Genomic DNA, 14,158 nt, shown 5'->3' on the forward strand with positions numbered 1-14,158 from the left:
AGAGACAGGAGGCGGGCGGGGCTGGGCGCTAGGGGAGGGAGGGAGGGTGGGGCGGCCGGGGGAGGGGGCCGGAGGGCGGGGGCCTGACCCCTCCAGCGGGAGAGCGGCCCCGCCCCGCCGCCTCGCCCCTAGCTGCCCACCGCGCCTGGCCATTGGAGAGGCGTGCTGTCCGTCCCGCCCCGCCGCCGCGCCGCGAGCCTCCAGCGCCGCTCAGGGCCCCGGCGGTGAGAGCTGCGCAGCGCTGGCTGCTGGCTGGCCTCGCGGAGACGCCGAGCGGACGCGGCCGGCGCCGGCTTGTGGGTTCGCCGCCTGCAGCCATGACCCTCGCAGCCTGTCCCTCGGCCTCGGCCCGGGACGTCTAAAATCCCACACAGTCGCGCGCAGCTGCTGGAGAGCCGGCCGCTGCCCCCTCGTCGCCGCATCACACTCCCTTCCCGGGAGCTGGGAGCAGCGCGGGCAGCCGGCGCCCCCGTGCAAACTGGGGGTGTCTGCCAGAGCAGCCCCCGCCGCTGCCGCTGCCGCTGCCGCCCCCGATGCTGGCCATGGCCTGGCGGGGCGCAGGGCCGAGCGTCCCGGGGGCGCCCGGGGGCGTCGGTCTCAGTCTGGGGTTGCTCCTGCAGTTGCTGCTGCTCTTGGGGCCGGCGCGGGGCTTCGGGGACGAGGAGGAGCGGCGCTGCGACCCCATCCGCATCTCCATGTGCCAGAACCTCGGCTACAACGTGACCAAGATGCCCAACCTGGTGGGGCACGAGCTGCAGACGGACGCCGAGCTGCAGCTGACAACTTTCACACCGCTCATCCAGTACGGCTGCTCCAGCCAGCTGCAGGTGGGCGCCCCCACCCCCACCCCTGGCGGGACCCCTTGGGGAGGGACGCCCAAACTAACTTTGCAGAGCCCATGCCAAGTTGATCATCCTAGCCCGAAGGAGACAGCTCTCCTGGAAAAGTGATTTCCATCCCCACCCCCACTTTCTCAGGGACTGGAAGCCAAAACGTTGTGTAAGTCATCTGGCCTGGGAAAGAACCCACTCTTACACCCCGCCCTTCCGTTTTTCTCCCTTGCCCACCCATGTCTGGCCCAGACCCCTAACCCCAGTGGAGCTGAGTGTTATCTTTGCCAAGGATTCTGGTCGCCACTGCTCGGTGGGCGAGTGGGAGGGAGCCAGCTGCAGCTAAGACTTGGAGGGAGAGAAAAGGAGACCATCCCTCACCGACCTTCCTTCTCCCCACTATTTTTGGGGTGTTATGAAATGAAACACTACTGCACCTTTTTCTGCTGAATAGCCCCTTCTCACGACGTCCCGCAGGGTTTCAGAGGTTATGCATGAAGGAGTGGTTGGGTTGGCTTGAGTTCTCTCTTATCCTCAGAGTTGAAGGCACGTTTAATGCTTGGAGAGTGAGAAGAAGCTGCAGGAAGGTGGTTGGTATATTGGAAGAAATTTTTTTGCAGTCATTAAAAAATGTAAAGCATATGTAATGATAGAGAAAATGTTTATTCCACAGTAATAAGAATTTGTATATACAAGGTGATTATAATCCTGCAAAATAAAAAATTCGTTGGGATAATAAAAGACTGAAAGGAAAATTTTTAAAGTGTTAACATTGGTTATGTTTGGGTTGGTGAGGCTGGGTGATTTTTAGAAATTTAGAAAAGAGAGAAGTGGGAAAAAGTAGAAGTTAGTTGTCCAGGCTTCAGAAATCTGGTTTCTGGCCGAGCGCGGTGGCTCATGCCTGTAATCCCAGCACTTTGGGAGGCCAAGGCGGGTGGATCACGAGGTCAGGAGTTCGAGACCAGCCTGACCAACATGGTGAAATCCTGTCTCTACTAAAAGTACAAAAATTAGCCGGGCGTGGTGGCATGCGCCTGTAATCCCAGCTACTCAGGAGGCTGAGGCAGGAGAATCGCTTGAACCCAGGAGGCGGAGGTTGCAGTGAGCAGGGATTGCACCATTGCTCTCTAGCCTGGGCCACAGGAGTGAAACTCCGTATCAAAAAAAAAAAAAAAAAAAAGAAAGAAAAGAAAAGAAATCTTTGGTTCTGGCTGTAACTTCTGAGAGATAATGAACAGACATACAGCTTACTTACTAGGTGCATGTTTTTACATAGGTCATTTTAAAACTTGGTTTGTGGTTTTGGAAAGATGGTAAGGATTAGACCTGTTGCTGCTGAAATATCCCTTTGGAAGTTCCAGAACTTTAGAACTAGGTTATAAAAGCTTAAGAAATGATACTCCAGCTCTCAGTTTGGACACAGCACATATCCTGACATCAGTGGTAATTTGTTGGAGAAACAGCTTTTGCAGGGATATATATTTTTAATTACATGTATCCTGGGGAAAGCGGCCAAGCTGTTTTGAAGGACAAGACTGGATCCCTTTACATGCTGGAAAATAGTTACTTGTAACTCTAGACTTCATAGACAACATCTGTAAGGAGCCAAGCAGACTGTTTATCAATGCTGGAGGAATTGAGGACAGCAACTGGACTCTCCCCTGCTGGTATTGCAGTTTCAGCGACTTAACATTTACATTTTCCTATTGTGCTTCATTATTATTCATTGAGGAAACTTGGCCAAACAAATCCCTAGTGACCAGAGACCTCAATCTGCATCCCATCCTTGAGTCTGACAGTGTCTCAACTGGGCCACTTTTTGTTTCAGTATGGGACTAGTTTAAACACATTTTTAAAGGATAAATTAGGGAGAAGAGAATACTAACAGGATCTACATTTTTTTTAACTTTTTAAAATGAGAAACGGGGATAAAAATAAACCACCTAAATGAGTCGTATTAGTTTCTTTAGCTTTTTCAAATAGTTTCGAAAATGGAAGGAGATTGAAAGCCAGTTTTTTAAGATTTATTTCAAGTGTTGTGCAAAGAGGGCTTATGCAATTCTTCAGACCCTATTTATTTTATTTATTTATTTATGTACATTCTTCTGGAAAGGATTACTAAAGCCAAACTAAGAAAAGTGTGTAATGATGGATTATCAGGCACCCTTGTTTGAGGTCAGAGTAAACAGACTCCCCATAGGTTGGTTTAAAAGTAGATACCTACATTGCCTGGAAGCATTCAACTCAGCTTTGTGGGAGCATTTGGTCAAACTTCCAAGTCATTGTTTTTTGTTGTTGTTGTTGTTCATTTTGTTACTTTTCCAGTTCTTCCTTTGTTCTGTTTATGTGCCAATGTGCACAGAGAAGATCAACATCCCCATTGGCCCATGCGGCGGCATGTGTCTTTCAGTCAAGAGACGCTGTGAACCCGTCCTGAAGGAATTCGGATTTGCCTGGCCAGAGAGTCTGAACTGCAGCAAATTCCCACCACAGAACGACCACAACCACATGTGCATGGAAGGGCCAGGTGATGAAGAGGTGCCGTTACCTCACAAAACCCCCATCCAGCCTGGGGAAGAGTGTCACTCTGTGGGAACCAATTCTGATCAGTACATCTGGGTGAAAAGGAGCCTGAACTGTGTGCTCAAGTGTGGCTATGATGCTGGCTTATACAGCCGCTCAGCCAAGGAGTTCACCGATATCTGGATGGCTGTGTGGGCCAGCCTGTGCTTCATCTCCACTGCCTTCACAGTACTGACCTTCCTGATCGATTCTTCTAGGTTTTCCTACCCTGAGCGCCCCATCATATTCCTCAGTATGTGCTATAATATTTATAGCATTGCTTATATTGTCAGGCTGACTGTAGGCCGGGAAAGGATATCCTGTGATTTTGAAGAGGCAGCAGAACCTGTTCTCATCCAAGAAGGACTTAAGAACACAGGATGTGCAATAATTTTCTTGCTGATGTACTTTTTTGGAATGGCCAGCTCCATTTGGTGGGTTATTCTGACACTCACTTGGTTTTTGGCAGCAGGACTCAAATGGGGTCACGAAGCCATTGAAATGCACAGCTCTTATTTCCACATTGCAGCCTGGGCCATCCCCGCAGTGAAAACCATTGTCATCTTGATTATGAGACTGGTGGATGCAGATGAACTGACTGGCCTGTGCTATGTTGGAAACCAAAATCTCGATGCCCTCACCGGGTTCGTGGTGGCTCCCCTCTTTACTTATTTGGTGATTGGAACTTTGTTCATTGCTGCAGGTTTGGTGGCCTTGTTCAAAATTCGGTCAAATCTTCAAAAGGATGGGACAAAGACAGACAAGTTAGAAAGACTGATGGTCAAGATTGGGGTGTTCTCAGTACTGTACACAGTTCCTGCAACGTGTGTGATTGCCTGTTATTTTTATGAAATCTCCAACTGGGCACTCTTTCAGTATTCTGCAGATGATTCCAACATGGCTGTTGAAATGTTGAAAATTTTTATGTCTTTGTTGGTGGGCATCACTTCAGGCATGTGGATTTGGTCTGCCAAAACTCTTCACACGTGGCAGAAGTGTTCCAACAGATTGGTGAATTCTGGAAAGGTAAAGAGAGAGAAGAGAGGAAATGGCTGGGTGAAGCCTGGGAAAGGCAATGAGACTGTGGTATAAGGCTAGTCAGCCTCCACGCTTTCTGCATTTCGAAGGGGGGAATGCCAGCATATTGGAGGAAATTCTGCTAAAAGTTATATGCAGTGAATCTCAGTTTGAACAAACTAGCAACAATTAAGTGACCCCCATCAACCCACTGCCTCCCACCCCGACCCCAGCATCAGAAAACCAATGATTTTGCTGTAGACTTTGGAATGATCCAAAATGGAAAAGCCAGTTAGAGGCTTTCAAAGCTGTGAAAAATCAAAACGTTGATCACTTTAGCAGGTTGCAGCTTGGAGCGTGGAGGTCCTGCCTAGATTCCAGGAAGTCCAGGGCGATACTGTTTTCCCCTGCAGCGTGGGATTTGAGCTGTGAGTTGGTAACTAGCAGGGAGAAATATTAACTTTTTTAACCCTTTACAATTTTAAATACTAACTGGGTCTTTCAGATAGCAAAACAATCTATAAACACTGGAAACGCTGGGTTCAGAGAAGTGTTACAAGAGTTTTATAGTTTGGCTGATCTAACATAAACATCTTCTGTGGTGCACTGTCTGCTGTTTAGAACTTTGTGGACTGCACTCCCAAGAGGTGGTGGTAGAATCTTTCAGTGCCTTTGTCATAAAACAGAGTTATTTGAACAAACAAAAGTACTGTACTCACACACATAAGGTATCCAGTGGATTTTTCTTCTCTCTTTTCCTCTCTTAAATTTCAACATCTCTCTTCTTGGCTGCTGCTTTTTTCTTCATTTTATGTTAATGACTCAAAAAAAGGTATTTTTATAGGAATTTTTGCACTGCAGAATGCTTAAAGAGGGGAAAAGGAAGGGTGATTCACTTTCTGACAATCACTTAATTCAGAGGAAAATGAGATTTACTAAGTTGACTTACCTGACCGACCCCAGAGACCTATTGCATTGAGCAGTGGGGACTTAATATATTTTACTTGTGTGATTGCATCTATGCAGACGCCAGTCTGGAAGAGCTGAAATGTTAAGTTTCTTGGCAACTTTGCATTCGCACAGATTAGCTGTGTAATTTGTGTGTGTCAATTACAATTAAAAGCACATTCTTGGACCATGACATAGTATACTCAACTGACTTTAAAACTATGGTCAACTTCAACTTGCATTCTCAGAATGATAGTGCCTTTAAAAGTTTGTTTTTTTTTTAAAGCATAAGAATGTTATCAGAGTCTGGTCTACTTAGGACAATGGAGACTTTTTCAGTTTTATAAAGGGAACTGAGGACAGCTAATCCAACTACTTGGTGCATAATTGTTTCCTAGTAATTGGCAAAGGCTCCTTGTAAGATTTCACTGGAGGCAGTGTGGCCTGGAGTATTTATATGGTGCTTAATGAATCTCCGGAATGCCAGCCAGAAGCTTGATTGGTTAGTAGGGAATAAAGTGTAGACCTTATGAAATGAACTGCAAACTCTAATAGCCCAGGTCTTAATTGCCTTTAGCAGAGGTATCCAAAGCTTTTAAAATTTATGCTATACGTTCTTCACAAGGGGTTACCCCCTAGCAGCCTCTCAAAAATTGCACTTCTCTTAAAACTGTAACTGGCCTTTCTCTTACCTTGCCTTAGGCCTTCTAATCGTGAGATCTTGGGGACAAATTGTTGACTATGTCACAGGTTGCTCTCCTTGTAACTCATACCTGTCTGCTTCAGCAGCTGCTTTGCAATGACTCATTTATTTATTAATTCATGCCTTTACAAAAAATAGGAAGGGAAGCTCTTTTTTTTTTTTTTTTTTCAATCACACTTTGTGGAAAAACATTTCCAGGGACTCAAAATTCCAAATAGGTGGTCAAATTCTGGAAATAAGCATGTCTTCTTTTTTAAAAATTTGGTTTGAGCCTTATGCCCATAGTTTGACATTTCCGTTTCTTCTTTCCTTTTTGTTTTTGTGTGGTTCTTGAGCTCTCTGACATCAAGATGCATGTAAGGTCCATTGTATGTTTTGGAAGGCAAAGTCTTGGCTTTTGAGACTGAAGCTAAGTGGGCACAGGTGGCCCCTGCTGCTGTGCCCAGTCTGAGTACCTTGGCTAGACTCTACGTCAGGCTCCAGGAGCATGAGAATTGATCCCCAGAAGAACCATTTTAACTCCATCTGATACTCCATTGCCTATGAAATGTAAAGTGTGAACTCCCTGTGCTGCTTGTAGACAGTTCCCATAACTGTCCAGGGCCCTGGAGCACGCACCCAGGGGCAGATCCTGCCCTTACTCACGCTCTGTTCTGGTGTCTTGGGAGTTGTGCAGGGACTCTGGCCCAGGCAGGGGAAGGAAGACCAGGCGGTAGGGGACTGGTCTTGCTGTTAGAGTATAGAGGTTTGTAATGCAGTTTTCTTCATAATGTGTCAGTGATTGTGTGACCAAGGCAGCATCTAGCAGAAAGCCAGGCATGGAGTAGGTGATCGATACTTGTCAATGACTAAATAATAACAATAAAAGAGCACTTGGGTGAATCTGGGCACCTGGTTTCTGAGTTTTGAGTTCTGGAGCTAGTGTTTTGACAATGTTTTGGGTTTTGACATGCCTTTTCCACAAATCTCTTGCTTTTTCAGGGCAAAGTGTATTTGATCAGAAGTGGCCTTAGCAATGCTACAGGGTTATAGGCCTCTCCTTTCACATTCCAGACAATGGAGAGTCTTTACGGTTTCAGGAAAAGAACTTTGTGGCTGAGGGGTCAGTTACCAGTGACCTTTAATCAACTCCATCACTTCTTAAATCGGTATTTGTTAAAAAAAAAAAATCAGTTATCATTTTATTTCTTGAGTGCCAACTGTAGTAAAGCCCCGAAATAGATAATCTCTGTTCTTCTAACTGATCTAGGGTGGGGACGCACCCAGGTCTGCTGAACTTTACTGTTCCTCTGGGAAAGGAGCAGGGACCTCTGGAATTCCCATCTGTTTCACTGTCTCCATTCCATAAATCTCTTCCTGTATGAGCCACTACACCCAGCCTGGGTCTGTCTACTTTTAACACATCTCTCATCCCTTTCCCAGGATTCTTTCCAAGTCAGTTACAGGTGGTTTTAACAGAAAGGATCAGCTCTGCTTCATGACAGTCTCTGGAGAAATCCCTTAGGAAGGCTATGAGAGTAGGCCACAAGGACATGGGCCCACACATCTGCTTTGGCTTTGCCAGCAATTCAGGGCTTAGGGTATTCCATGTGACTTGTATAGGTATATTTGAGGACAGCGTCTTGCTAGAGAAAAGGTGAGGGTTGTTTTTCTTTCTCTGAAACCTACAGTAAATGGGTATGATTGTAGCTTCCTCAGAAATCCCTTGACCTCCAGAGATTAAACATGGTGCAATGGCACCTCTGTCCAACCTCCTTTCTGGTAGGTTCCTTTCTCCTGCTTCATATAGGCCAAACCTCAGGGCAAGGGAACATGGGGGTAGAGTGGTGCTGGCCAGAACCATCTGCTTGAGCTACTTGGTTGATTCATATCCTCTTTCCTTTATGGAGACCCATTTCCTGTTCTCTGAGACTGTTTCTGAACTGGCAACTTACTTGGGCCTGAAACTGGAGAAGGGGTGACATTTTTTTAATTTCAGAGATGCTCTCTGATTTTCCTCTCCCAGGTCACTGTGTCACGTGCACTTCCCAAACTCAGGTTCCAGGAAGCTTGTGTGTCTAGATACTGAATTGAGATTCTGTTCAGCACCTTTAGCTCTATACTCTCTGGCTCCCCTCATCCTCTTGGTCACTGAATTAAATGCTTATTGTATTGAGAACCAAGCTGGGACCTGAGGACACAAAGATGAGCTCAACAGTCTCAGCCCTAGAGGAACAGACTCAGGGATTTCACCAGGTTGGTGCAATATTTGATTTCTGGTGAGGTGACCACAGCTGCAGTTAGGGAAGGGAGCCACTGAGCACAGACTTTGGAAGGAACCTTTTTTTGTTGTTTGTTTGTTTGTTTGTTTGAGACAGGGTCTTGCTCTGTCACCCAGGCTGGGGTGCAATGGCGCAATCTTGGCTCACTGCAACCTCCGCCTCCTGCGTTCAAGCGATTCTCCTGCCACAGCCTCCCGAGTAGCTGGGACTACAGGTGTGTGCCACCACGCCCAGCTACTTTCTGTATTTTTAGTAGAGATGGGGTTTCACTGTGTTGGCCAGGCTGGTCTCGAACTCCTGACCTCGTGATCTGCCCACCTCAGCCTCCCAAAGTGCTGGGATTACAGGCGTGAGCCACCACACCGAGCCTGGAAGGAACCTCTTAAAATTAGTTTACATCTTGTATTTTATTCTGTGATGGAGGACACTGGAGAGAGTTGCTATTCCAGTCAATCATGTCGAGTCACTGGACTCTGAAAATCCTATTGGTTCTTTTATTTTATTTGAGTTTAGATTTCTCTTCTGGGTTTGTATTATGTCTGGCAAATGACCTGGGTTATCACTTTTCCTTCAGGGTTAGGTCATAGATCTTGGAAACTCCTTAGACAGCATTTTGCTCCTACCAAGGATCAGATACTAGAGCCCTACATAATAGATTTCATTTCACTCTAGCCTACATAGAGCTTTCTGTTACTGTCTCTTGCCATGCACTTGTGCAGTGATTACACACTTGACAGTACCAGGAGACAAATGACTTACAGATCCCCCAACATGCCTCTTCCCCTTGGCAAGCTCAGTTGCCCTGATAGTAGCATGTTTCTGTTTCTGATGTATCTTTTTTCTTTTCTTCGTTGCATCAGCCAATTCCCAGAATTTCCCCAGGCAATTTGTAGAGGACCTTTTTGGGGTCCTATATGAGCCATGTCCTCAAAGCTTTTATACCTCCTTGCTCTCCTACAATATTCAGTACATGACCACTGTCATCCTAGAAGGCTTCTGAAAAGAGGGGCAAGAGCCACTCTGCCCCACAAAGGTTGGGTCCATCTTCTCTCCGAGGTCGTGAAAGTTTTCAAATTGTACTAATAGGCTGGGGCTCTGACTTGGCTGTGGGCTTTGGGAGGGGTAAGCTGCTTTCTGGATCTCTCCCAGTGAGACATGGAGGTGTTTCTGAATTTTGTCTACCTCACAGGGACGTTGTGAGGCTTGAAAAGGTCAAAAAATGATGGCCCCTTGAGCTCTTTGTAAGAAAGGTGGATTAAATATTAGGTGTAATCTGAAAAAAGATAAAATGTGACTCCCCCTGCTCTGTGCAGCAGTCGGGCTGGATGCTCTGTGGCCCTTCTTGGGTCCTCATGCCACCCCACAGCTCCAGGAAGCTTGAAGCCAATCTGGGGGACTTTCAGATGTTTGACAAAGAGGTACCAGGCAAACTTCCTGCTACACATGCCCTGAATGAATTGCTAAATTTCAAAGGAAATGGACCCTGCTTTTAAGGATGTACAAAAGTATGTCTGCATCGATGTCTGTACTGTAAATTTCTAATTTATCACTGTACAAAGAAAACCCCTTGCTATTTAATTTTTGTATTAAAGGAAAATAAAGTTTTGTTTGTTAGCTTGTGTGTGACTTGGCATATTTCTGAAAGTATATGACAGCCACTAGGAAGCATATACACCCAGCAGTGAGAAATAGAGGATTCAGTTTGCAGGGCAGATTGGGAACTGCTTTCTGAGGGCCTCTTTCTTTTTTGCTGGGGCTCTTTTTCCCCTGCGGGATTTCTCCTGGGTCAGTAAACCCCCACAGTCTAAGGTCAACAGAATTGATTACTAATATGGTCATCAGTAACACTCAAGTAGGTCACATGATGCTTTGGATATAACTGTAGTTCTCAAGTTGTTATCCCAATGACGCCTCTTTTTTTTTTGCATTTTCAATGCATGTGGCTATCTTTGCCTTCCAAGCCCCACTGACTGAATCTGATGGCCTAAAAAAGAGTTTTCCCATCATTACTAGAACTTTTGACCTCTTAAAAAAGGGAAAGGAAAGGGGGCTTTTTTTTCTTCAGATTTTTTTTTTTTCTGGCTACACAGTGGTTCTGTTTGTGTAACAGACATGGGCGTATGTCACATTTGTCAATCAGGAAAGTGGCTTCTTTAGCTAATTTTATAAATTGGATGGTCTGTGTCCCCATATCCAGAAAAGTCATCAGACAAAGCAAATTCAAAGCTACTATCAGGATATTGTTATGGGAGTCAGTAATATTATAGACCTCACATACAGAGGGAAGGAGAGCCATCACCGTCTGCTGATGTCCTAGATGTGAACGTCAGGCCTCTTGGTTTGCTTTTAAATTGCTTGCCACCCTTTAGCTTCACTTCAATACCACCCTGTTTTGGCGCGAGTAAAAAACCCATTCATTGAACAAGGATCTGCAATACTACTCTCCTTATCTGCAGATTGCTACTGGACATTTATCTCAAACCCTAAATGAAGGCAGGTATGTAATTTAAATTGTTTTCCCAGTTGGGCTGTGTTTCTCTTTCCATTACCTATTCATTAAGTAATTACGAAGTTAAGGAAAGTCAACACAATCTGGAATGAATTCTTAATTCCTTGCACTTAAAGAAACATTTTCTGAATAGAAAATACTTTATTTACATGATTTCATTTTATTCTCCTGGCATTTCTGAAGTCAGTAGGGCAGGTCTGACAACCTTCCTTTAGAGTGGAGAAGCCAAGACATAGGGCGAGGGCAACCCAAAGGGGTTGGAGAAGGTTGGTCAGCAGGTCTTCCCATGCCCAACTCAGGGTTTTGGTTGTATTTTTGTTTTACACAGGGTTTTCTTTTGTTTTTGTTTTATACTCCTGTGGGTTGCATGGTGTCCCTCTAATCTTAACCCCAGATACCTGTGAATGTGACCTTATTAGGAAATAGGGTCTTTGCAGATTAAATTAAGTTAAAAATGAGTTCATACTTAACTAGATTAGGGTGGGTTCTAATCTAATATCTAGTATCCTTATAAAAACTGGGAAATTTGGACACGCACACAAGAGAGGAGAATGCCATGGGAAGGCTGACACAGAGATTGGAGTTATGCAGCTATAGGCCAAGCAAGAAACACCAAGGATTGCTGGCAACCACCAGCCAGGAGAGAGGCAGGGAAGATTCTTCCTTGGATCCTCCAGAAGAACACAACCTTGATCTTTGCTTTCTAACCTCCAGAACTGTGTAAGTGTAAATTCCTATGGGCGAGGCACAGTGGCTCACACCTGTAATCCCAGCACTTTGGGAGGTCAAGGCAGGCAGATCACATGACGTCAGGAGTTCGAGACCAGCCTGGCCAATATGGTAAAACCCCCATCTCTACTAAAAATACAAAAACTAGTCAGATGTGACGTGTGCCTGTAGTCCCAGCTACTTGGGAGGCTGAGACGGGAGAATCGCTTGAACCTGGGAGGCAGAGGTTGCAATGAGCCGAGATCATGCCATTGCATTTCAGCCTGGGCATCGCAGCAAGACTCTGTCCCAAATAAATAATAAATTCCTGTTGCCTTTGGCCACCCAGTTTGTGATAATTTGTTACGGCAGCCCAAGGAAACTAATACAGACTCTATCCCTCTGATTTCTATTTTTTCTATTTTATGGTATGGTATGGTATGGTATGGTATTGAGATGGAGTCTTGCTCTGTCACCCAGGCTGGAGTGCAATGACTTGATCTCGGCTCATTGCAACCTCCGCCTCCCTGGTTCAAGTGATTCTCCTTCCTCAGCCTCCTGAGTAGCTGGGATTACAGGCACCTGCTATCATGCCTGACTAATTTTTGTATTTTTGTGGAGACGGGGTTTCACCATGTTGGCCAGGCTGGTCTTGAACTCCCGACCTCAGGTGATCCTCCCACCTCAGCCTCCCAAAGTGCTGAGATTACAGGCATAAGCCACCGCACCCAGCCTCCTCTGATTTCTTTACTGCAAATAGTTCACTTGGAGTGGGTAGATTCTTTGGCACCTTTCTCAATAATGAGATCTGACCATAAGCTTCTATTTTTTAAAAGATAATATAGCATAATCACTATAGTACATTTCTTTATCTGTAAACTGGACACCTCTAGAATAAATGCCATGATCCCCAACACCCTATAGTTTGAATTGGTCTTGGCTGGTCTCTTGCCCACCTTCCCCCAATGGGAGCTCTGTGTGCACAGCCAGGACCCTAACTGGAATGTGACCCAAGGGTTTTTAGCATTTCGGTCCTGAGAACTGATTTTTTCTCTTTCCCATTTTAGCTTTCACATGCAATTATAATTTTAAAGTTGAGCTGACTCTTGACTAAAGAGGTCAGCCTTGGCCTCCTGTTTTCAGAGGTTCTGTGTACAGAAATAAACCAGACTGGGAGAAGGGCTTTATTCTGTCCTTCATTTTCCTTCACAATGTAAGCTGGTACCGTAGGACTGGGAGGATCCCACTGAATATCTTGAAGATGTGTTGGACCTGCAAAAGTTTAGTCCAAAGGGGTTTCAAAATGGTCCTTGGCCTCACATGAAATTCTTAGTATTACCCTGTTTTTTTTTCTTCAGTCTATTTCATCTTTACACTAAGAGGGCCCATAGATTTATTTACCCTCATGGCAAAGGATTCCAACTTCTCAAATTCCCAGGGAAAGAGAATAGAAAATCAAATGTATTACATTTTCCATCCACTGCCTGATTTTCATCAGCTTTCCACCTGGTTTCCTATAAGCACCCAATTCTGTTTTCACTCAAGAACGTGCTTAATCTCATGGAAAGCCTGCATTATCAATGCCTTTCTCTTTAAGAGATTAAATGATTGGTTATGTAAATTTCCTGAAATGCCTGGGGTTGCATCATTCCACTTGATATGAGGTAAATGGGTAAAATATAAAGCAATGAGATGGAATAGATAAGTCACAGAAAATCCTGTCCTGGTTTCATCATTTTCCTCTCACCCCTTTCCCTTTGCATATGCGTTGTTTCCTTTTGCCTAGAATATCCTTTCTATCTTTCCTCAACTAGGTTATGTCTGTCCTTTTTAAAGCCTTGGGTCATCTTTCCTGGGAAGACATCCCCGATCCTCCTGCTTGCCACTTTCTGCTTCCCTTTCCTTTTATTGATAGGTAGGTTTAAGCCTCTGTGCATTCAACTCTGGGAGCCTTCCTTGCACTGATTGCAATGATCTGTGCATGCATCCATCTCTTACTAAACTGAGCTCCCTGAGCGTGACTTTGAGCACCTACAGTTGTCTATTTATGTACCGTCAGAGCTTGGCACACTGCCTGGCACAGGGCACAGGTTTCAAAATATATGTATAAGGAAGGAAGGGAGGGAGGAAAGAAGAAATGGAGTAAGGAAGGAGGGGAGGAAGGGAGGGTTTTAACCTTGTTAGGTGGAGAAACTGAAGGGCTTTGGTGACAGATGTGGCCACATAGGAAGGAAACCAAAGGTGACAACAAGAGCCATTAGGTTGGCAGGACTTTCTGGGAAGATGCTAGGGCACTAGCCCCTGAGACAATTCTCCAGCCTCAAAGATAGGTTAGGGAATGATCGACTACCCCACCGTGTTGCCTATTGTAAGTTGTCTCTTTTAAATATTTGCTGAAAGTCTACTGTATATAGAACACTGGAATGGGCTAGGGAAAGGAAAGGGAGTGATTTTTAAAAACTATGAAATACGAAGTCCAACTTGGAGTCCAAAAATGCAGATGACAAAACAGAGAAAGAATTCAGCTGCTATTAACAAGCTTAAAACTCTAAACCTGGAAAAACAAATCCTCTACTGCTTAGTAAATATTTGTTGAATAGCTGAATGAGGGTCCATCGTG

The 14,158-nt window shown here is 45.2% G+C and overlaps 1 protein-coding gene and 1 long non-coding RNA gene across 2 annotated transcripts; one reads left to right on the forward strand and one right to left on the reverse strand.

Moving 5' to 3' along the window:
• Window positions 1–223: 223 nt before the first annotated feature.
• Window positions 224–9,935, forward strand: FZD4 (frizzled class receptor 4). The gene is made up of 2 exons (XM_003254537.3): window positions 224–827; window positions 3,156–9,935. Exons 1-2 carry the CDS (start codon window positions 534–536, stop codon window positions 4,482–4,484), a joined length of 1,623 nt encoding a protein of 540 aa, XP_003254585.1. The 5' UTR covers window positions 224–533; the 3' UTR covers window positions 4,485–9,935.
• On the reverse strand, window positions 2,731–5,274 carry LOC115830488. The gene is made up of 2 exons (XR_004026040.1): window positions 5,129–5,274; window positions 2,731–4,410 (listed from the first exon to the last, which is right to left on the reverse strand). It is a non-coding gene; the product is annotated as an uncharacterized LOC115830488 (long non-coding RNA).
• Window positions 9,936–14,158: the final 4,223 nt, after the last annotated feature.

This window comes from Nomascus leucogenys, chromosome 15, assembly GCF_006542625.1.
Source record: "Nomascus leucogenys isolate Asia chromosome 15, Asia_NLE_v1, whole genome shotgun sequence".
In the NCBI taxonomy this organism is placed as follows: domain Eukaryota; kingdom Metazoa; phylum Chordata; class Mammalia; order Primates; family Hylobatidae; genus Nomascus; species Nomascus leucogenys.